Source organism: Marmota flaviventris, chromosome 6, assembly GCF_047511675.1.
Source record: "Marmota flaviventris isolate mMarFla1 chromosome 6, mMarFla1.hap1, whole genome shotgun sequence".
NCBI lineage: Eukaryota > Metazoa > Chordata > Mammalia > Rodentia > Sciuridae > Marmota > Marmota flaviventris.
The window spans coordinates 34,333,772-34,358,297 of NC_092503.1; the positions used below are offsets into that span (position 1 = coordinate 34,333,772).

Genomic DNA, 24,526 nt, shown 5'->3' on the forward strand with positions numbered 1-24,526 from the left:
AGGATGTGGGGGCAGTTCGTTGTGAACTGCTAAATCTTCCAGGCTTGGATATCTGTTGTGGACTTTGATCTGTGTGATCATCTACCATTCAGGCTCACTTCCCATAGGAAAGCTATACCTTTAGGAGAGCAAGGGACTTGGATATGTGAAATATGTTATGCTCCTCACATCTGACCTCACTGGTCAAGGAAACAAACGTTCTCATCGCATGGTTAACTGCAGGTTAACTCAGGATGGCCTGATGACACAAGCTTCATTTATTGCAGAGGAACTTAAGTTTTAGAGAGGGTATGTGACTTGCCAGAAGTTCCGGAATGATCTTGTAGCATTTTAAAGTTCAGGGCTTTGGGAAAAAAAAAAAAATGTTGCAGCCACCAGAAGCATCCTCATGTTGGCTGCATGCAATATGGAGCCTTGGTTTGTGTGCCCATAAATCACACCTCTATTCAGAATTCCATATCTGGTTTTATTTAGCAGCTCTCACCCCAAAGCACTATTGCAGGTATTGTTTCCAGCATCTGCTTTAGGTCTGGAAACAGTCACTTGGAACCATGTGGAAAATCAAATTACAATATCAAGCACAAAATCTTGTTTATTTTTATGCACTATTAAAAAAATCAAAGAGTGTCATAAAAACAACCACATTAAAAGAGAAAAATATCATAACTTATTTCACTGGAAATTAAATTCTTATTAATTATGAAAGATTAAAGCCCCTTTAAAATTGTCTGAACCTATAAGTTGGAGAAAAAGTTTGAGGCATTTGGATAATGAAGACCCAATTATAAGCAATCCTAGTTCAGGATAGTAGAGAATCCCGTCTATGTCACTACCTGCAAGTATTGTTGATTTTAACTAGGGTGATGAATATGCCATTTTTGTTTAAGATACCTTGCTAAAATGTCCTTATTTAATTTTCTAAAATATATATCTGGCATTTTTTAAAAAAGCTCTATATCCAGTTCGCCCTTTTGAAGATGAAAGGCATTTTGTGTAGCATTAAAAATATCAGCTTTATAATGTTTTAATGAAAAAGAAATTATCTCTTCTGATGATCTGACATTAAATTTCTAGAGAGCAAAACTATGAACAAAGCCATATCTTATGAAATACTAAAATCATTCAGGCCAAAAAATCAGATTTTAAAAAAATCTTAATTCAATACATTAAAAAAGAACAATATGAGATCATTTTCTCTACTGTAATAGTCTTTGCATGCAAAAGAAATTAATACCAAGATATAAAATCCTTGGTAACTAATCCTTAAGGATATGTTAGTCAAATACTTCTCCAGAACTACTGTGCATCACATAATTTCATTTCATAAGCATCCCCTCCCCCCAAAAAAGGGGATAGTGTCGCAGCTGTTACACCAGAGAACATGAAATGGGAAGGTCACAAAGATTATACTGTGCCCAGATTCAGCTATTATTATGGCTTAAGTTAAGAACAGACTGTTTGGCTTAATGATCAGGCATGTTGTGTCTTTTCAAAGCTTGGCAGCTCAATGTAATTAGTATACTAATAGGATTCGAGTTTGATGCAGCATGATTCTGGAGCTTAATAACAGTTGTCATACACCATTTAAACGAGAACTTTGGCATCATTTATTGTTTATCATCTTCACGTAAATATCATTTTGGCCTCCCTTGTCACTATACTCTGAAAAACTTTCCAGAAACAACTTTTAAGCTCTCTATCATTACATCGACTGGCTAAGCTCATCTCCAATAGTAAAGGGCCTGATAGATTCATGGAGTCACTCAATCTCAGCATTGTTGCAAGAGTTGGGGTGGGATGAATTAAACAAACTGAGACTTGGTCCTCTCATAGACACACAAGCCATGCACTCTCATCGGGTTTGACTGCAAGTTCTCCAGTTGACCTGGGAAGTTGCTGTATGCCATTGTCTGCCCAAATGAAAAGTATCGATGTGCCCACTCTGTGTGAAATGAGTAGACCTTTTTACAGTCAGTAGATTGAGAAGAGTTAATGCTGAGCCCGAGCTGGCCTAGTCTCATCCCCTGAAAGGATGTGGGAAATGTTCTACTCCCAGCCATAAGGAACCCACTGGAGAATGCCTAGGCCACTCCCCACATTGGCAAAATTCAGCCCTGAGCACATTATGTGGCAATTTCCTAACATTATACACACAAAAACTCCCAAATGCCTTCAGAAGCTACTGCCTGAAGTCTTCCTTTTTCAAACTCCTAACTATCAGAAAGACTTGAGTATGTCTGGTGGTAGGATTGGTTATTGGACCCCATGCCTTGAGCATGCTAAGCCTGTGCTCTGCCACTGATCCCTACATGCCCTGCCCAATTCTCTGGATTGTGTGTCAGATGTAGTTCTCTCTTGGAAATTCTGACACCATACTAAACTCAGTGCTGCACTTTTGAGGAAGCATAGCCACACTCTCCAAGGCCATAATCCCTGAATTCATTGAGAATGCTTAGGTCTATGCTTATTAGTGTAGGCCTTCAGCTCTCCTTGAGATCCTCAGAGGGGAAGAGGGCTATACCCCCAAGTAGGTGCATGCTACTGTTGGAAACCCTGACTTTTCTCCTTGACTCTCTGCAGAAGTAAATGACTAAATTATTTCATATAGCATATTCAGTTGCTTTCTTTCACATTTTTCCTTCCTTTTTCTTGATAGAGGAAGGAATACTATGTGATAGCTTAACTTCTTTTAGACAGTGTGTCTAGAGTTATATTTTGGCAATAAAGGAAAACATGTTGGTAGGCTTTTATTTTGGAGAAATGTTATTTACTGTCAACTTATCATTTTTAGTGAAAAATAGTGATTCATTTAATCAATTAACATTATGAGTAGCTACAGCCATAGATATGTGGCATATATTAGAATGCCCATCATATATGGGGTTCCATGTAAGATATTGCTTTTATCCTATGGATTATGGAAGGTAAGGGTGCATAAAGTATGGGCTGGCCTCCAAGTACAGATAGCAGAAATAGTCCAGAATTAGGATAAAGCATGTACAGATAGGATAACATGCGGTGGTTGTAGTGAATTTTTGTTCACCTTTTTAACCAAACAGTGGAATACACACCAACAGTTGAGAGGAAACGGCAGGGAGTAAGGTTACTCTATCCCCCAGTTCTCCAATATATTTCCCTGGTACATTTTGGTTTTATAATACATTTCCATGGATCTTCTGTATATAAAAACTTACATTTTGTTCACCTTAAGTATTAGTGTAAGTTGGATTTTTTTTAATATTCTTGGGCTGGCTAATTGGTAGTTATGGGACAATGTTTGCTACTATTACTTTCTTCCAACAAAACCAATATGGAAGGATATTTTGCAGCCATGACTTAACCAGTATTTCTTAACTTTTAATGTCAGCATAAAGTATGTGGCTATCTGAAACTCTAGCCAGCCATTCAAGGCCCTGTACAAGATAATAGACTAAGGGAATTGAAGATGCCAATGACATGTGACAATGTGTATTGTCCTGAGTGGACAAGGGAGTCAAGGGTCCTGTAAATACAGTTCAATGCTTCATGTTTTGCTATTACAGTACCTGTTTCTTGTTTTCCATTTCCTATTGAAGGAGACATAGTTGAGGACAGGCTAGCAGGTAGAATGGCCATAGTAGGAAATATAAACTATAGAGATTATCCCCAAGGGAGAGGTCCAGATTGTCCCTCAGTTGTGTTACAGCATTGATTTAACTTCTCTGCAAAGAAAAAGATAATAGTACCAGAGGAGATGCCCCAGGCATGGTAAGGAATTGTTCAGCTCATTTTCTAGTATGTTGTAAATGAAAGCGGTTTGTCAAGGAAAAGGTGAGTTAGATTTTTATCCTAGAGGTCAAGGTCAGAGAATAGACTAAGGTAATTGGGTCAAGTTACATGACCTGGGTAGTAGAAGTCACAAAACCAAGCTGAGGGTCCAGTCTGGACATGGTTTGGAATTGTCAGGGGTGGGGAAAGCCATGCTCCCTGGGCAGTCAGTCCTCTTCAAGGTCACTTCTTTTTCTTTATTCCCACATGAAATCACTTATGTTACTGAAAATCAATTTTAACCCTTTTGGGGACACCTGTGCTTTTGTGTCGCCCGATTCTAAAGGCATATAATTGTTGAACATAGAAATTAATGGCATCTATGCTTTGTCTAAAATGCAAAAGCATTTTAAGACATGTACATTTTTAAAATGTGATGTTTATGTGATTAAAGGACTTGTGTCTTATCTACTATTTGGTACTCAGACACTTAGGAAAATTTTTGGTCAAATTAAATGGGGTATTTGTAGTATTTAAAGAATTATCTTTAAACATAATTTGTGCATGCTGTTCTAAAGTCTGTTTAAGACATATGGTTATAAATAATAAATTAGTATTTATTTTAGCAGAACCACTTAGGAATTAATTAAGTCTAATATTTCAAGTGCCATAACTGACATTTTGATATCAATAATGAGTTTATAACATCTCCAAATCCATAAAATGTTTTTTACGTCCATGAGCAAAGACCTCAGAATTGGTCATCTTTAGTTCAAAGTGTATAGTCAGAAGTCTAAGCTCATTAACCAAGTGGGGAGCAGGTGTGATACAATATATTTGAAAAGTATGTTGTTTTTCTTTTTTTTTTTTTTTTTTCTTTTTGACACTCAGTGACAAATTTGGGGGAAAATTTCTTAATGTGTGGGAAGATTTTTCAAATGCACACATAACTATAGCACACGGTGACTTCTTTCTGATTCAATTTCATAAATTGCTACATGAAGAAGCACCCTCTAGTAGATAATACTCAGAAATCAGCACTTAATATGGCAGTAATGGTTATTGCTGTCATTCTTTACATCTTTAAAAATAATTAAGCATTACTGCACAGGCATTATAAAGTTCCCCTATCACCATTAAGAGGATATTTGAGGTTTGATGTAATTTAGCAAATTACATTATACAGTAGTTAAGGTTTTTATGCAGTGAAGTAAAATGCGTAGTAGTTATGCACACTTACCATATAATGCATTGTACAGAGTTACATGTTCCAGCTGCCGCCAGCTTTGTTCCAGTGTCATTATTGCTTTGCAGGCTGACGTTCCTCAGGGAGTGATTCGAGTGCAAGCTCCCCGTCTTTCGAAAGTTTCCATGGCAATACAGCTAACGGAAGAGCTAAAAGCCAGTGATGTACTTGCCAGGTTTCTCAGCCAAGAAAGGTAGAGGCCTGTTTTAATTATTCTATGGGATAACTCACTTGTCTTCCCTCTTCCCTTTTTCATTAACTATAAAGTAGTGTGCATAGCTTAAAATTTTTGTCTTCCCAGCAGAGGAGAACAGACCTGACAGTTCGACTGTTGGAATGAGTTTAGTTCAACTTGAGCCTCTTTCAAGCAGGAGGCCTGAAGGTTCCTTCACTGGGCCTGGCAAGGGAGTCACTCAGTAGTAGCCTTTCTTGAATATGTTGATGAGAGGTTAATTACTGTTCCTAGGCTGTTAGGAAAATTACTAATTAGGATACAGTGGTATTAAAATAAAAGATGCAACTTTTTCTATGAAATATAATGAATACAAAAGAAATGTTCCAATTTAAAAACAGCATGAAGAATTGAGCACAGAGAAGCAGTCCCTTGAGTCTGCAGTCAGTAGGGAAGAATAAATCTTCCTCATTAGGGGCAGCCAAGCCCTTCACTTCCATTTGGGGGCCAAGAGTCCATTGAAAGCCATTGGTCTCCCTCTTACTGTCATAGTGGAGTTGATTTCCAATTTATCTTAAATTTTTTTTAGACATCATAAAAGCTGTATTGGGTTTTCAATCTTTAGCTTTTAAATTCTTATCTAGAGTCATGTTTTAATACCAGCCTCCCATTCCTATTTTTTTTTGAGATAAACTAAAATCTTTAAAAAGAAAGGAGATCCAAGGTCATTGGCACCTCGGATGACAATAACCCGTTTTGATCTTTCATGAAACATAATCACCTCATTCTAACGTAGGGGACTTTGGTCAGATTTTCTGCCAAAAGCTTCTCCAATTTTAATATAATATCTCAAGTATTTAATATGCTTCTACTCTGTTTAAGGCCCTTTGCTAGGGGTTGAGAGGGATAAAACTTATTTTAAAGTACCTTCCCTGGGAGTTTATAAATTGAGAGAAGGGATGAATCTCTACAGCTAACAGATGGTGGTGAAATGGGAAAGAGGCTTATTAGTATTATCTCAGGTTTTAGTAAACCAGCATGAACTTCCCCTGCAGTAACACTGTGAAGTAAGTACTATTGTTCCTTCTGTTTTACTGATCAGTAAACAGATTGTAGGTCATGTATTTCCCATAGGTAGTGGGGCTGGCCCCCTGTGACATTTTTATTATTTGGTTTCTATCCTCAAAGGCAGTCCCTTTGCCACTTTCCACATTGGCTGGAAGGTCTGGGAGTAGATGGAATTTTGTGGGATTAAGTTTTGTGGGGGTAGTAGAATTTCTTAGAGTCGAGTGTGGAAGCAATTGAAATTTCTCAGATCTTTACTCCCTAAAGGGAGCTTCCTCTCTGCCCTCTCCCTTGACTTTGTAGATACCAACTTTTACCCTTCTTCCCTCAAGAGATGGAGTCCCCTCCCCTCCTAGAACGTCTTCCTACAGATCTGCCTAACTTCAGACATGAATGGCTCTTTCAGGCTACACATAGTTCATTTACATGGCATTTACTTTCTGGACACAAGTGCCCAATTTATTCATTATTTCCTTCTACTTGCTAATAATATTATTTCCTTCTACTTGCTAATAATATAAGATACAAATTCTACAACATACTCAACTGTGACTTTTACATTTAGGGCATAGCATGAATCATTAGTCAGTATATTGTTATAGAAAGCACCGGCTTTGTGATAATTGCCCTCTCTGCATATTTGGATTTTCTGCTGGTGGTGCTGTTATTAAATAAGCATTTTCTATTCTGTGGAGTTGGGTCCCTAATTCTTTCTGGTAAGATTCTTTCCATTGATTTCTCTTTCCCCGTAATCCTTTGGCCCTTTCCTTATTCTTGGGGATGTAGAGACAACCAATCAATCTGGATTCAAAATGCTCATTATTCATGCTTCACTATAGGCTAGTTTTTATAATTATAAATCTCATTTTGTAAGAGTGGACACAACAGGACTTACGTTATAGTCTTGTAATGATCACCTGTCTGTCTGGGCCACATAGTAATGGAAGTCCTCTGTTTTCTTCTGAAAATATGAATAGCGAGCATTTGAATCCAGATTGATTGGTTGTCTCCACATTTTCTTCTACCTCATGCCTGTACTTCTGGTTTTATTCTACATGTGTTGGGGTATTCTTATACCCTTTCATCCCTGCTTTCTCTGCTGAAGCCAATCAACACATGAATCAACAACAACAAAACAATAAATTGCACATTTGCCAGTCGGGATTTATGCCATCTTATTAATGATGAATTTGTTGATGAGCATTATGTGAAAACTTTTGTAGACTGAAAAAGTCCATTTCACATTTTTATCAAGTGGAACAAAAATATAGATACACAAAAATCAATTGGAGCAAATATAGCATTGTTTTTTCATAGCGGGAGTGAGTTTTCATACTCAGTTGATGGGGTTACATAGTACAAGTATTTAACTTTAAAAATAAAATGTACTCTTGGTTGGAAACTGACTATGCATTAGGATCTGATGTGGCAGGCGGATCTAGAAGACTAGGTAGCCAGATGAGCCATTAAATGGCTGGTTAGGAAATCTGCTCTGTGCCCTATTTCTCCTAATGGCTTTTACTTCTCATTTCCAGAGTCTCTCCCTTCATGATCTTATATCTGCAGTTCACAAATATGTTCATGCATCACAGTGACCTATAGAGCATGTAAAAAGCAGATTCTTAAATTTCATCGTAAGAACTTCTAGAGCTTTGAGTCTGAGTTTTTGCATGTTTCTCAAGTAATTCTTTTACAGAAAGTTTTGAAAAAAGAATCACTGAATTTTACCAATTTTTGTTTTATCCTAATGATTTGTTGTATTTTCAGACTTTGCAAAAAAAATAACAATTGTATATATTTATGGGGTGCCATACCTTGCATTAATACATGTACTATCCAAATTGGGGCAAACATGTCTCTCTCCTCAAATATTGACCACCTCTTTATGGCGAAGGGTTTGTTCTTTGAAAAGTATAAATGCAACTTTCCTGATAAAGTCACACCTTCCTGATGGCTGTTTGCTTCTATGATTTGGGAGTATATGTACCTCCCACATTGGACTGGCTGTTAGAGAACTATGAATCATTCTTTGCATTCATCTTGTACAACTGGAGTTGTCAGCACAACAGCCTCGTGACAAAAACTTACTGGATAAGTTCAATGTGAAAACAGAGATGGAAACTTGGCCTCTATGCAAGACAGATAATATAACATTTTAGCTGCCATTCAAATTAATATGATTAACTTTTCCTTTTAACTTTATAAATTTAGATGCTGATTTATTATTTTGCCTTCAGATGTATGATTCCATTTGTTTATTTTAATTTACAGGTGTGACATTTTTATTACCTATTCGGCACATTTAACAGATGGGAAAATACAAATGTGTAGATAATTACGGTGTGTCTGAGTTATGAATTTTCCATACCAGCCAGAATTCCCCAAGCATGTTAAAGTGATTTACTTGCAAGCTGTTTGATGATACAACTAATCAGTTTGTTTTGTCCCTAAATAGTGGGGTTGCCCAGACTCTCAAGAAAGGGGAAGTTTTTTTGTATGAAATTGGAGGAAATATTGGTAAGCACATTTTTTTCCTCTTTGCATTCCATATGCTGATCTGACATTGCCAGTGGTTATTTATATCTTTGAAGGAAAATAAAAGGAAGTTGTCAGTAAAATATATTATGCTTTTCGATAGTTGCTGAATAGTATGGATTTGTTTAATGGTCTGGACTTTTTTCTCCAGGCTCTAGTTGAGCTTCTTCTGTACAAATGCCCCTACATTCAACCTCAGCAAAGGCAAGTTCCTTAGAATAGGAAAACCTTCTAGAATGGACAGTGATGAGTTTTTCCAAATTGCTTTCATTTTTATACCTTTATAATAAAGGAAGGAGTTGAGCTTACTTAAAACCAAGATAAAATAGTTTTATTATGGCATAGTACTAGATTTTTTAGTAAAAGTAGGAAATCAACGTGGACAAAAATTACTAAGTCTTATATACTCACTAGTAATTTAGCAAATAGAAAAATAAACAAGTCATTTATCCTGTTTTATAATTATCAGTGGGTCTTATTATTATTATTATTTTAGTACTGGGGATTGAACCCAGGGGCACTTAAGTACTGAACCACATTCTCAGCCCTTTTAATCATTTATTTAGAGACAGAGTCTTGTTGAGTTGCTTTGGGCCTCACTAAATTGCTGAGGCAGACTTTGAACTTTGTGATTCTCCTGCCTCAGTCTCCCGAGCCGCTGGAATTACAGGCATTCACTACTATGCCTGGCTCTCATTTCTTCTTTAAAACAAACTTTTCCTTGACTCTGAAAACTGATAAGGATGACATTAAAAATGAAATGTTTAATTGAAAATAATTTGAAGTTTTATACAATATTTTCTGGAACTTAAAAAAATGTTAGTTGAATACTGGATATGTGAAGGCTCATTCTTAACATTTAAATAAACCACAGGTCCACTAGAGAACTGCAAATGTTAAATCTGCTAGTAAAGATTAGTATTAATACATTTGATTTTACTATTAGATGATTCTAAAATTGTTATTAAAAAATTTACTCTTTTAGTTGTATACAATACCTTTATTTTACTTATTTATTTTTATGTGGTGCTGAGGATCGAACCCAGGCCTTGCCCTTGCTAGGCAAGTGATCTACCACTGAGCCTCAGCCCTAAAATTGTTGTTCTTAATAAAGGTGAATATGAATTTAAGGAACTGTTTAAAAGCCTACAGTACAAAGTATTTTGATTCCTCGTTTAATTGGAAACCTACTTATTTAGGGAAAGACTGCCAACTTGGTTTTTCCAGTATTTTGCCTCTTTGTTTAAGTATTAATATGTATTACAAAATAGAAAAATAAACCTAAGTCATTTATCCTATTTGCTAGTGAGTACAAATGTGCCTGATGAGAATGGGAAAGGAAGAAGTAGTTAGAAATCTAAGACTTCAGATCCATTGAGTTTCAGTTCAAAACTGCACCCCATCCTCCCACTGTGCTCAACTGGTACCACCTCTCCAACAGGGGAACGCCGTCTTGATGATGACACTTATATGAAGGACTTGTATCAGCTCAATCCAAATGCCGAGTGGGTCATCAAGTCAAAGCCACTGTAGAAGACTGAAGCTGCTGATCCACTACCTCTACAATCATGCTTGCTGGGATCAAGACTATATATAAGTGAAATGTCAGGGCTCTTAATAGTCAACTGTACCCACCTATTAAGACGTGACACCCTCAAGCCTTAAAAAGTTAGATTTGTGCTGCTGCCAGAATGATGCTAATTGTTACTAGAAACAAGTACCACTGGAAAAGAGAGGGGCTTACTTAGTTTCTGGGCTTTTTCATATGCTCTGAAATGCATCCAGATGTGACTGGTTTTTAGTATGAATGTTTCTACCTGCTCACTTTTTTCCCCTAAAATCATATATTCTGCAATATATGCTTTCTCACCTTTTGTAGCTCCTTGCATCTGCCTTCCCTCAATGAGGTTTGATATTTTTTAACAACAACAATAAAAAGATAAATAGCAGGTATAGCAAGTTGTGAAGACAACACACGTTGAAACAGACCTTATTCAACAGTATTCCTGGCACTATAGAACATTAGTATGCATGTCTGAGTCATTTGCCCAAACAATACCATCCTGCTTGTTTCTGCTGCATTCAGTGATTTGTGAGTTGTTTTTTTTTTTTTTTTTTTCCTGATATGTGCAAAACTATTTCCAGGATCAAGAAGATAGAACTGTTAGAAGTATTTAATGGTTTGATAATAACTGGCAGTTTCTAAGAATAAATAAAACATACCCATGTGGAATAACTGAATTACTGATAACTAGAGAGTAAAAGCCAAATCACTTCATGTTTGCTGTACCCTTCCAACTGAAACGCAAGAAGTCATAGCTGGCTTTACCTATTGTTGTATTAGCACTATAAATATGCATGATAGTATAATCCGATAGTGGTTGGAGAATGTATTCTTAAAGTGGGATTTTTTTCCCTCCTGAATAAGTCTAGTGGAAGAGTTATTCTTCTGGCTGTGACAGTCATGTGAATGAGCTTTTGTTTGTGTACTTATTTTAAATAATCAGTAAATCTATTAAAATGTAGAAAGTTCCCAGGGATTTTAGTGCACAAGCCACACTGTGACAATAGATGAGCCTCCGTACTGTAAATAAGAGAAATGAAGGAAAAGAGAAATGTTAAATATTTTATGATGTTAGAGTGTACTAAATAAAAGGTGATGTAAACACTGCACCAACTGTGTTCATGATACTTTTAGTAGTACTTTAGGACAAATTACATTTTCGGAAGCTATTGATGTCACTAATTAGGAGGGAAAATTGTTAGTGAGAACAGGCATAAATTTGTAGCATATTGCAAGAGCAGCCTGTGGATATAATCACTTGAGTAACTTTGTGGTGATTTGTGCCATTGCTTTTTTATTTAAAGAAATTTTTATAATTAAATGCATTTTTCTAAGTTATTGTCTCTTGGAATTATTACCTTTAACCCTATGTGCCTTTTAAGCTGACAAATGAACTATTTTTGTTATTAAAAAGTCACATCTACTCATTGCTCCTGTGTAATTTTTAAATTTGGAAGATGGGGGATATAAACTTATCTCCTTCCTTGGATTTTTTTTTCCCTTCTGCAAATTGCTTTACTTTCAAAATACTGTTGTTTGACACTACAAATTTCTCAGCAAAATGTTTTAATAGTTTAAATGTGTTAAGTGCTTCTTATTTACTATTTTAAAGGTCCACTTGAGTAAAATAAGTAAATGGTGTTCTACAGCATACGGAAACTGATTTTCATTCCATTTACTACCCAACCAGGGGGAGCAGGTTTTTGATCATGAAAAAGATTTTGGTAAAGAAATTAAAATGTCATTTTAATTTGCCCTTCCTAGAACTCATGATCCAACTAAATTAAAATCTCTCACACAAATCTAAAGATGAGAAATTTGATAGCTTGGAGCCTTAAATGTAAATGTTCTGGTCATCCCATATGCTTTACTGTGATTTTCTTTTTTTTTTTTTTTTTTTTTTTTTTTTTGCCTACTATTGTAAATATCACAGTAGATTTGTCTGTGTGAGGGAAAATAACAAATATATTAGCCTTTGAGTCTCAAACATTTCAACTCTTACAGAAGTTGCTGGTGCAAAGTAGAAGAGCCATGTGTATAGAAGATTGGTGCCCTGTAAAGATTTTGGTGATGCCTTTTTTTTTCTGAAGAGGTCATGTAATTCTTTTCACTTACACTTCAATGTGTATTTCTTTGCTTAATGTTGCTGAGAATTCACTGTTAGTTCCTGGTTGACTCGCTTTGGGGAAAGCAGTTTATTTTACTGACTTCACTGGATATTTCACTATTGTTTCCCAGTTTTCGTTAAAATTGTTTTTGCACTTTGTTCTGATTTCTCACCTATTTGTCAGTAGGTGGCAGTATTGGTCAGGGATTCCTTTGAATCTGAAATATGGGAAATTCAAAGAAATGAACCCGAGTTCATAGGTAAGTGGCCGAGACTCATTGCCAGGCATTTGCAAGGCAGTTTGGCAACAATACTGGATCTCTTGTGTTGATTACCCTTCCTAAAATTATAGTTAATAATTGTCAGTTTCTATGTTCAGCTTATTGCTTTTATCTTTAACCCATTGTGTGTGTGGGTGGGGTGGAGGTGTGTTATCTCAGAATTTGGCTTTTGTCAAATGTCTATTTCAAGCACAGAAGGATTATGACAAGAAGCAAGGCTGAAAACCAGGACAATAAGAGGAAAGGTGTCTAAGGAAAGCTCCAACATGTTTAGTATACATAGTTCTTCATTCAGATGCTTATTAGACACCTATGTATGTGCTAAGTATATTGATAAATGCATCAGTGAACAAAATAATAAAAAGCCCCAATCCCGTTGAGTTTACACTTTAGTGGGTAGAACAATAAATTAAGTAAATTATGGGGTATGTTGAAAGGTGGAAAGTGCAATGGAGACAAAATGAGCAGGGTGGATGGGATGAAGTAGAGGGATGGGCACGTTATGTATTGAATGTAGTGAGTTGCCATGTTGATATCTGGAGGAAGAGCATTCTAGGAAAAGGGAACATTTAGAGCCAAGTTCCAAAGCAGAAGTGTGCCTGACTTGGCAAAGGGTGGCAAGAGCAGATACAGGGCCCTTGAAAGCAAAAAGATGATATCAAAGAGGGGAGGTTAGGGTAGGGGATAAGATCATGAGAGCCTTAATTAGGATGATGGTAACTTGAGGTTAAAATCAGGTCCCATCAGAGTAAATGGCAGTACTGTTGAGGGCAGGAGTTGCTAAGTGACAAGAAGTGGTCATCATTCCTCATGGTGAAGATGGAGAGGTACAGGGTTTCCAGTTTGACAGAACAAGAATGCATTTTTAATCAAGGTTTGCCACAGGGGTTTTGACTTGAGCAATTAGAAGGATGGAATTTCCAATAAATAGAGAAGGTTTATCAGATATTCTGAGGGATTTAGGGATGCAGGAATGTCTCTGTTGGACATCCAAGTGTCAATGTCCTGAGAGTTACATGAGAAGTTCAAGAGGCAGGTCTGGGTCGAAGTCATGGCCATGCATGTGGGATTTAACTTGAGTTGTGGCCTGTATGAGATCACAAAGGGAGAGTGTAATATAGGAGAAAAATCACCAAGAACTAAGCTCTGGAGCTACCCAACATCAGAGGCTGGGAGGAAAAGGGATCAGCAAAGAGATGGAGAAGTGACTTGGAGGCAACTAAGATTATGATGTGCCCTAGGCAAATGAGGAAGGGCACTGAGGAGCAGGGAGTGGTTACATCAAAGGCTACCTGTAACTCAAATATTTAAGATGAGGGCTGGGAATTGGCCACAAATCTTACTGACCTTGCTGAACAGCTGGGTAAAGTTATGGGGCCTGTTATAGGGAGTCAAGAGAATGGCAGAAGAACTAAAGGCTGTGGATGCTTCTTACAAGGAATTCTGTTTCTACACAGGGGAGCTAATAAATGAGGCCCAAGCAGAAGTAGAAGATGTTCTTATTGCCCAAGTTTGGGGGAGATTTATATACATTTAAGTAATTTTTGAGAAGAGCCAACATAAACACTGGACTAACTTGTGTGATCTTGGACCAGGTTGACTTTTGCTTCATTTTCTAATTTGTATATCAGTTTACTAGAATTAAATAATCTATCTAAAGGCTCAGCAGCATATTCAACAAATGAATATTTTTATTAGCATTCATTAGGATCAATATTATCAGTTGTACATCACCTCAAAATGTTATTTTAGTGTATTCTTTGCCCCTCGAAGAAAGAAAAGATTGAACAGATCACAAACACAGGGGATTCAGGGAGATGGATAGTAACTGTTTAGAATAGCAAGCCCTTTCCTCCTTTGGTGATTCTTCCCATAAACATTCCTTCCTTGAAGTGGCAAATCATTTCTGGGATGTTTGAGGACTGTCCTTTATTTTGCTTTGGTCATTGGTTCCAATGCCACCTCTGTTACATGGAAACCAGTGGCTGTATCTCTTCCTTGGAGGATCTGTGGCACCACAATAATTCCAGAAAATTTGTACTTTAAATGAAACAAATGCTGTTTAGAGTAAAGACTGGCAGAAGGGACAGAATTCTCTCCCTGAATCTCAGACCAGGAGACCCAGCAAGAAAACAAAGCCTTACTCAGTTCATGTTACACTCTTGATCACTTTTAGAATGATCCTGGGCACTTGGTGTTGGCTACTACTGATAGAGGTCCCACTTCATTGTTATAGTTTTTCTGGGACCCCAGTTTTTCAAATTTCACATTTAATTAGTATTAAATAGCAATGATTTTATCTCCCCACCCTCCAGTACTGGGATTCAGCCCAGGGGCACTCTACCACTGAGCTACATCCCCAGCCTTCGTAAAATTACCTTTTGAGATAGGATCTAACTAAGTTGCCCAGGCTGGTCTTGAACTTGTGATCCTTCTGCCTCAGCCTCCCAAGTCATTGAGTAACATGTGTGCCAGTATACCTGGCTTCCTTCCACTTCTGTTGGCTTGGAATATGGACTTGGCATCAGTTTCTCTTTTCACATGAATCGAAGTGTTTTGGAGGGTCCTTGGCTCTGGTCAAAAGGGTTTCAGAGGAAACATGAGACTCCCCTTCCTCCATATAACCATTCCTTAAACTCCTTAAAAGTTTTTTTTGAAGGGGCTCAAGAGTTGTTTTTCACACGTTACTGCATATTGTAGAAGGGAAACATACATCTTTAGCATCTGTACCTGGAGATAAGACACACTGGCTTTGTCACGGTAAACTTTTTATCTTGAGGTTTCAAGTCTTGTCTTCTCAACCAAAGTAGTTCAGATAAGCTTCAGGGAAAGCAGCTCTCCTCACTGCTATATCCCTCTTTTGATGTTCGCCTCTTACTGCACCTTGGCAGCTCAGTTCTGTATCCTGTTGCATCTCTTGTAACCTTTAGAAACTGACAGCTTTCATATAATCTCTGCTTTAGGTTGCCTTCCTTTCCAGCCAGGGCCAAAGGGAACAAGGCATTTCCCCTGGAGGGAAACTCATAAGGAGAAGGAATCTGTGGCCCAACTGCTGAGCTGACCATTAGTTAAAATTTTGTTTTTTGCACCTAACTGTAGTTTTATTGCAAGTACAAAAACAATGATTTAGTTATTACTTGTACCTTTACAACTTCGTTTTAGTGGAGGAATCATGGGCACCTTGGCTTTGGGTGCTTGCACCACTCAGTTTATAATTGGCAAGGAAGAATTCTATTGAATACAAGGAATTAACTGTTGGGGGATTGTGCTTCTCCTTTCTTCCAAGATTCTTGAAATATACTCCAGGGCATGCATCCTCATGCTTGTCTTTATGTGAAGAAAGTGGAAGGAATTAACAAGTTTTATCATTATTTTTGATGCTATGGGTTGAACCCAGGGCCTAGTGCATGCTATGCAAATGTTATGCCACTGTTTCATCTCCAGCAACAAAATTTTTATTCTTAAGAAATTATTACAGTTAGTTAGGTATTGTTTTAAAGTATATTGTGAGCTCATTTAGGCATTACTATGATAAGGAATACTTTAAAGGCTCAGAAAGAAATAAGATCCTCACTTGTTCCTCTTTCCAAGTGCTTGCTATGTGTGCTATACCAGTTAATACTATGGGTGATGTATCATTGATTATATGATGTATTTCCACAGGTAGATTTACATTTGTGGATAGGATTGATGACTGGTGATAGAGTCCATTTGACAAAAATGCATCCCCTGATTTGAGGGAGGATACAGGTACAACTAACTGTAGGATAAACTTAAACTATAGGAACACAGACAAAGGGTAGTGTTCATTGGGAAGCATCAGAGGCAGTGAGGAGGAGTGGTATTTAAGCTGGAAACCCAGTTAGAATGTGAAAATCTAGACCCAGTCAAAAAGTTGAGATTCAGAATTAGGCCTATGGCAATGAAAAGTGAGAACGGGTTAACCAATGTTGGAGTCAAGAAGACTTGATGATTCCACAAGATGAAGAAGAGTTAAAGGCCCTAAGAATTAATGGTGATTTTATTTATTTATTTAGGTAGTTTCTTTTCAATGGATCCCAGAATAGAGGGACATAGTTAGTTTAGGGATAGAGGGCATGGAGCAAGAGGAGAATATTATGGGAGTGGAAAGGAAAAAAAAAATAACAATGTGTTGAGATTCAGGTGTTTGAAGAGGCTGAATGAATAGTTAGGAATGAAACTTTTTTTAAGGTGGATTTCTTTGAAAAGTATATATTTAGAAAATGCTTGCAGGAGATGATAATTAAAGCTATAGGTGCAAAGGAAATGAGAGGCTATCTCACTTTGAGATATGCTTCCCTCTACTTAGGGGAGGAAGGAAAGAGCAGTTCAAGCCACAGTCCTCATGTCAGAGGAGTAAAAATCATAGCTGTCAGAGATGGATTTAAGAAAGGAAATAAGTTATGTCAAATAATTGAGAGAAGTGAATCTGACAAAATGTGAAATAGAATCCCCTGGAGCGGAAGTTCAGGGCAGACCTAGATTTTGAGTCTAGAGTGTTGGGACTGATGGGGAACCAAAGCATTTGCTGTAGGCCAAGATGTAAATAGGAACTGGAAGCTGTGAACTCAATTGGGATCATTATGGGGAGGGGCACAAGGAATAAGGGTCAGCAAAGTTTTTTTTGTTTTGTTTTTTTATTTTGCAGAGGGGAAACTTGATCACAGCTTGCACATCTTTCTAATGTTAAATTCATCTATTGCTAACTTTAGTATGGTAGATAAGGGGAACTCTCTGTAAGAAGCACCTGCACTAACTACTCGAAATGGTTAACTTTTGAATAAAATTGGCTACGCTAAGGTGAAAATTCCTCTAAGAATTTTGCCAGACCTTAAGAGAGTCACTAGTTTTTGATTTTTAAACTTGGAGAAAATTCTTAAGTCAAATGGTTTTTAAACCAGTTTGTTTGGAAGCTGGTGTTTAGAAGGGACTGGTAACCCTGAAGCACTAAATAAAATGTGTTCCAGGTTAGCAGCACTTTTGAGAATACTTTGGGAATTGGGAAATGTCACTCTGACTCTTGCTGCTCTTTTACATGGCCATGTTTGAGGATAATTGCTTTGTCCACTATATTCCATGCAGCAAAACCTGAGCACCTCATGCTAGATACATTGGAAACTATGATTCCATGGAAAACGAGATTCAGAACAAATGTTATGGAAACCTTTTGTTTCTAACACTAATTATTGAAAGGCAAACAATGCACTGAATGCTCTACAATTCTGTTCAAATTATTTTCACTTACATACACCCGAAAATGATCCACCACTTTGCATATTTTTTCTGTTGAAATCTAAAATTCTTCATGAGTTTAAATAATTGCCAAGGATATTCTAATTCTTTAAAAGATTTCAAATAGAATGTTTTTTTAAAAATGTATGGAAGCTCATTAATGGCAAGAATTTTTATACTTTCCTTGAACTTGACTTTTCATTGAAGCCACTAGGAGATGAAAAGCCCTTCAGTGTTCATGGAATAGGCAGAAATAATAATGCTGAAGTGACCATATTGCCAAAAGCAATCTGCAGATTTAATGAAATATCCATCAAAATACCAATGCCATTCTTAAAAGAACTAGAAAAAAGTTCTAAAATTCATATGGAAGGGTAAAAGACCCTGAATAGCCAAAGTGATTCTAAGCGTATTGTAGGAATCATAGTAACTGACTTTATATTGTACTACAGAACTATAGGAACAAAAAACTACATGGTACTCGCATAAAAACAGATATTAGAAGACATATTCAGTCATCTGGTTCTTGACAAATGTACCAAAAACATGTTGGAGAGAAGGTAGCATTTTTAACAAATGGTGCTAGAATAACTGGTTATCCATATGTAGAAGAACAAAACTAGATTCCTACCTCTCAACCTGCACAAAAGTCAACTCAAAGTGAATCAAAGACCTAGGAATTAGACCAGAAACTTTGCAACTGCTAGAAGAAAATGTAGGGTCGACACTTCCAACATACAGACACAGGCAACCACTTCCTTAACAGGACTCCTAATGTCAAGAAATTAAACAAACAATAAATTGGATGTCAAAATCTTCTCAGAAAAGGAAACAGGAGCATGAAGGGAGATCCTATATAATGGAAGAAAATCTTTTAGCTACTCTTCCAACAGAGGAATATATAAAAAACTCAATCACCAAAAAACCTAAATAACCCAATCAACAAATGGTCAAAACTAAAACGACACTTCTCAAAAGAAGAAATACACATGACCAACAAATAAAAGTATCTTGAATATCATTAGCAATCAGGGAAATGCAAATCAAAACTATTAATGAGATCTCATCTCACATTAGTTGGACTGGCAGTCATCAAGAATATAAATAACTGCTGGAGATGATATGATGAAAAAGAAACACTTTTATACTCTTGGTAGGTTGTAAATTAATACAACCACTGTGGAAACCAGTATGGAGTTTCCTCAAAAGACTAGGCATGGAACCACCATATGACCCAGTTATACCACTCGGTATTTATGTAAAGTCAGCATACTATAGTGATACCTGAATTCCCATGGTTTACAGCAGCACAATTCACAGTAACCAAAAATGTGGAACCAGCCTAGCATCTGTCAACAGATGAACTGATAAAATATAGTATATATACACAATGGAGTTTTGTTTGGCCATAAAGAAAAATGAAATTGTTATTTGCAGGAACTTGAAAGCATTATCTTGAGCTAAATAAGCCAAATTTAGAATGTCAAGGGTCGTATTTTTCATATGTAGAAGTTAGAAAGGAGAGAAAATGAGGGACCTCATGAAAACAGAAGGGAATCCAATAGAGTAGAGAATGGGGACCAGATAGAGGGGGTAGGGGGTAGGGGAGGTAAAAAAAAGAAGTACTGGGGAATGAAACTGACCAATCTGTTGTTCTATTGTGTGCACCTATGAATATGTAACAACAAATCTATTATGTATAATTTTACCTGTAAAATTATAAAGGGGGGAATTTTTTATAAATGGGATTTTTAATGAGGATAACATTTGTTTCACCCCCCTCAAGGGATTCATACTTTTATTCTTAATTCAAGATTATTTTTCATTACATAGATTTGTATAGACACCAAGAAAATTTTTCATACATGAGTGTAAATTGGAATAAAAGGTTTTAGTTACGGCAATGATTACTCAGGTTTTTTGAACTACCTTTAAGTTCATTATGTGCTAGTTATAAATACATCATCAGAATTATTTGTAATGGCCTACCAGGAAATACATAATTTTTTTTGAAAGCTATTTTGAATCAATCTGATTTATATATGGATTTATTAGTTAGCTATTATGATCACTCATTTTTCAACTTTTCAGAGGTATAACAGCAAATGGCTACTGACTCAAAAGTAGAAAAATACTTAAAGGTCTTATTGAAGAAATTGCCAAATGGTTTTTTAGGAAAGTTGTACTAATTCATACTTCTGTTGGTAGTGGTTGAGTGATAATCTCATGTCTGCTCAACATCATTTTATTTAATATTCATTAATTTCATGGGTGAAGAAATGACATTTTGCTGCTTTAATTTGCATTTCATGGATAACTAATGAGGCTAATCATATCTCATGTTTATTAGTGAATTCAGAAAAGAAAAAGTATCTCTTTACAGTCTTTAATTACTAACATATAAACTGTTTAGGACACTTAGATTTATCATTTGTACATTGAATAAGTATAAAAGTATAATTGGGAATATAAATATTATAGAATATAAATATTATAGAGCACCTGACCCATAGTAATATAAATCAATATTAGCAGCATCCTTGGTACGAGTGGAAAGTGTTTCCTCTATTTGATTTTAAATATTTCAATTTTACTTTATATAAAGAATTTTTTTTCCTTGGTAGTTCCGAATCCTTTTGAACTGAAAGGTCATTATTCAGTAAAGGTGTTATGGCCTGAACATGCTCCCCTGAAGTTCATTTGTTGAAGATATAACTACCCATGTGATGGCATTTGAAAATGGGGCCCTTGGGAGGTAATTAAGGTCAGATGAGTCATGAGGACAGGTTCCTTATTATGGGATGAGCAGCCTTATAACACTAAGATCTCTTTCCCCATGAGCATTCACCAAGGAAAGGCCATGAAAAGACACAGTAGGAAGGCAGTTGTCTGCAAGCCAGGGAATAAGTCTAAACCAAGAACTGAATCATACATCACCTTGATTTTGGACTTTGTAATTTCTTCTTTGTGAAGAAATAGATATCTGCTCTTTTAGCCATTCACTATTATGGCCATATGAGCTGACTAAATCAGAAGACTTAGAAGTTATGCACTATCTATTCTTGGAAAGTTGGTGTTTAGAATAACATTGATCCTCATTCTTTTCTGGAACTTGTTGATTTAAGAGTAGGAATTGTGTTGCATGAATGTGAATGTCTGTAATCACAGTGGCTTAGAAGACTGAGGCAGAAAGAGTACAACTTAGCCAGACCCTATCTCAAAATCAAAAGGGCTGTGGACATGGCTCAGTGGTTAAGCATCCCTGTGTTCAATTCCTAGGACCAAAAAGTAGGAATTTCCAGAGAAATAGAATTTCCTTTCAAATTGAAAATTCCTTACAAATTATTTTCCCCTCAGAAGTTAGGTGATACTTAAAACTGCTCGATCCTATACGAAAATATATACAAATAAGTTTATGGACATAGGAGCAATATTCAAATTTTAATCATCCATATGGCCTGGCTACTCACCTACCAGTTTGTCATGGTATTTCACTGCAGAGCTGGGTTTGCATCATCCTATGAGTAAACAGGCATTTAGACGGTGGAAAAGTGGTGTGTGTGTGTGATTTAAATGACTTTGAAACTTTTATACCAATATATCTAAGCACATTTTTTATGTAATTGTTAGTCATTTGGTTAGGGCAGTACCTATGGAAGCAATAAGGAAAATGAATCTTCTAGTAGAAGAAATATAATAACTAGTGAGTAAATGTTAGTAATACAATAATAAATTAAAAATCTTTCAGTGGGCTGGGGATATAGCTCAGTTGGTAGAGTGCTTGCCTAGCATGCACAAGGCCCTGGGTTCAATCCCCAGCACCACAAAAAGAAAACAAAAACCTTTTAGCCCCAGGGCACATAAGAGCATCCTAGTATGAAGATGATACAACTATACATGAATATTCAAATGTAAATGAGTGCAAAGGTAGCAGATGAACTTTAAGGATGGTAATTATAAGGACATAGATTTTGGGAGAATCGCCAATTAAAACTGAAAACACGCAATGTATTTCCCTCTGTCTGTAACTAGATTAGAAGCTTGGTAGATAGCATGTAGTTTGTTCTATGAAGATAAGAACCCAAACACAAGCCAAATGCTTAGTATGCTTCACAGCTTATGAAGGGAGGCATAAGATTGCGCCACATGCAGCTACGGTGAACCAACCCATACAGGAAACCTGGATACAACAAATGAGCGTTGACATCAACACATTGTATATCCACTGTATATCATACTCCTCTTTTTTGAATGTTAGTAAGGACAGCAATGGAGATGCTATTGGAACCAGAGCAGGAGTAGGGCTGGCAACAGTGGCATGAGGGATGTGGTCACCTATAAGGGATTATGTTGCTGCTTCAGAATGCAAACTGACAGGTGAAATCATTGCAGACCATTAAGTTTTGTGAGATGTGCATCGATGATGTGATCAGTTTAACACCTCTAGGAAAGAGACTGTCAGCACCTAGAACAGGGTCTTATCTCCTCTGACCTCTCCAATAACTGGAAATCTGTAGGTGCTCAGAGAATGCTTGTGACTAATGAACACCTAGAGCTTATCCACACATTGTAGGTAGGATTCTAAAAGAATTCTGAGGAGATAGGTGAATTTAGCCCCAACAGGGTTATACTTAGCTAAAAGCAGCTAGTATCCTTGTTGTGTTTAAAGTCTCAGGGAAGATTTGCCCAGTGTTTGGCAGAATACTCCATTAGGCATTTGGCTAGAAATACCTTCTTGAACTGCCTGTTTTTCTATTTGTTTTTACTAAGGTAGTAGTATTATATTCAAATAGCAGTAAGGTACTACTGCCTCAAGAACAAATAGTGGTGTTACTAGCTTGCATTGAGCACTTTGTACCAGGCAATGTGAAATGTGTTTTATATACATTGGCTTTTCAGTTTCACAGCGTACCTAAAAGGTGAGATTTTTATCTCCTGTTTTACCAGTGAGGAATTTTCAGAGAAATAACACTTGCTAAGTGACAGTAGTATTATGTTTATGATCTAGTCCACAGAGTAAAACCAAATTCTCTGGTAATGGGAAAGAGGGAGCTATTATATCAGTTGGAAAGGTAAGGAAGAGATTTCCTCATGAGGTGACACTGAGTTCTTGTGGCTCTGCAAATGGTGTTCACTCATCCCCAAGGTCTAATTGCCATTATGTGAGTCTATGCATGAGGCTTCGTCAATATATCAACTAGAACTACTAATTCCACAACACGGCAGGGTTGGTCTTTTCAAAATAATGATATTTCAAAATAACATGGCTGAGATTGAAACAGACTAAAAGTATACAGCTGCACCTACACGTTTCCTGGTCAGGAATCAGAACACACCAGAAAAGCCCCACTCTCTAGATGCTCCCAACATTCTTTAGCCTTCACTAAGGCCTTGACCCTTCAATGTAGAACAGGGAAATATAAGATTTCTAAGCCTGAGCACATATTCTGACCAATATCCGAAGCTCATCTTTGAAGGCTGTGTCCATTTCCTTTTTCCAACAAGTCTAACGTGACTGAGGAGAAAAGACCAATGATAAAGGAAAAGATAGTCTGGACACACTTGGATCTCTACCAAATCCACAGCTTTCCTTCCCTGGTGCACACATGTGGGGCTCTGGTAGCAATTTTTTGATGACTTGCTGTGTGTAATTGGAACCAGGGTAGACCCTTGAGGGAGTTTCTTCCTGGGAGTTTAGACTGAGCATGCTCTCATTAGTTTCTACACCTAGAATAGCATTTGGGACATATCACCTTATCCTAGAATGTGGACTAAGTAGAGCAATGGAAGATTTTTCCAAATCAGGGTAAGGAGCTTGCAATTGGTAGGTAATAGGTCACCATTGGCATCTCTTTTGTATGTATATAATTGATTTTATAGTCTACCAAAGTCATCTTACACTTGTTAGTCTCAAAATCTTTTACACTTATGGTGGGCATCTTCTAAGTACCTGCTCCAAGAAGCACTTAGCTGAGATAACACCAAAGTTCTTTCATCTCAGAGTTAAATGTGTTTCTCTCAGGCTAAACTCAGGAGGCTAAAAAGGGGTAGACTATGGACCAGCAATTCTCCCCTTCCCCTCTTTCTTGAGAGGGGGCTCAGTTGTTCAGTCATGTGGACTTTGCTTTTTGTTTATAAACTTTACTCATACCACACCTGCTCCCTTGGCTTTAGGAAAATTAGACTTTTTTCCCCCCTTCCTAACCATATGCAACTTATAAGCCTCAACAGTTCAAATCTGTTGGAAAACTCTACTAGGCTTTCTTAGACTTAATGATATCTAATGTCTTTATCATTGTGTCTATTGACATCGTTCTTATGTTTATGTAGTTCTTTTTTGTACTCAAATAGGAGGCACTTAATACCCTCCAGAGTAGTCTGGAAACAGCTTCTCCAGCCTTTCATCTAAGGAAGGCTAATGTGTGTGGTTTCCGCAGAGAGGGCAGTTGCAAGACTACAACCATTGTCCTCCAGTGTTCTTGCTTATCCTCCTCTTTGTAGGCTATCAGATTCCTGGTGACAATGAGCCAGGTACTCCAGGAGATGACCATCTCGT

At 36.9% G+C, this 24,526-nt stretch overlaps 1 protein-coding gene across 4 annotated transcripts in view; it reads left to right on the top strand.

The window, feature by feature from the left end:
* The window catches only part of Arhgap18 (Rho GTPase activating protein 18), a 147,754-nt gene that overhangs the window by 112,304 nt on the left and 10,924 nt on the right, over positions 1–24,526 (top strand). For 2 of the 4 annotated variants that reach the window (XM_027947388.2, XM_071613035.1), the window contains exons 13-15: positions 5,062–5,186; positions 8,686–8,747; positions 10,207–11,663. In XM_027947388.2, the coding sequence (XP_027803189.1) occupies positions 5,062–5,186; positions 8,686–8,747; positions 10,207–10,298 (279 nt within the window). In that variant the 3' untranslated portion in view covers positions 10,299–11,663. Of the gene's footprint in view, positions 1–5,061; positions 5,187–8,685; positions 8,748–10,206; positions 11,664–24,526 lie in introns of those variants that run through there. The other 2 variants (XM_071613036.1, XM_027947389.2) reach the window with 2 other exon arrangements.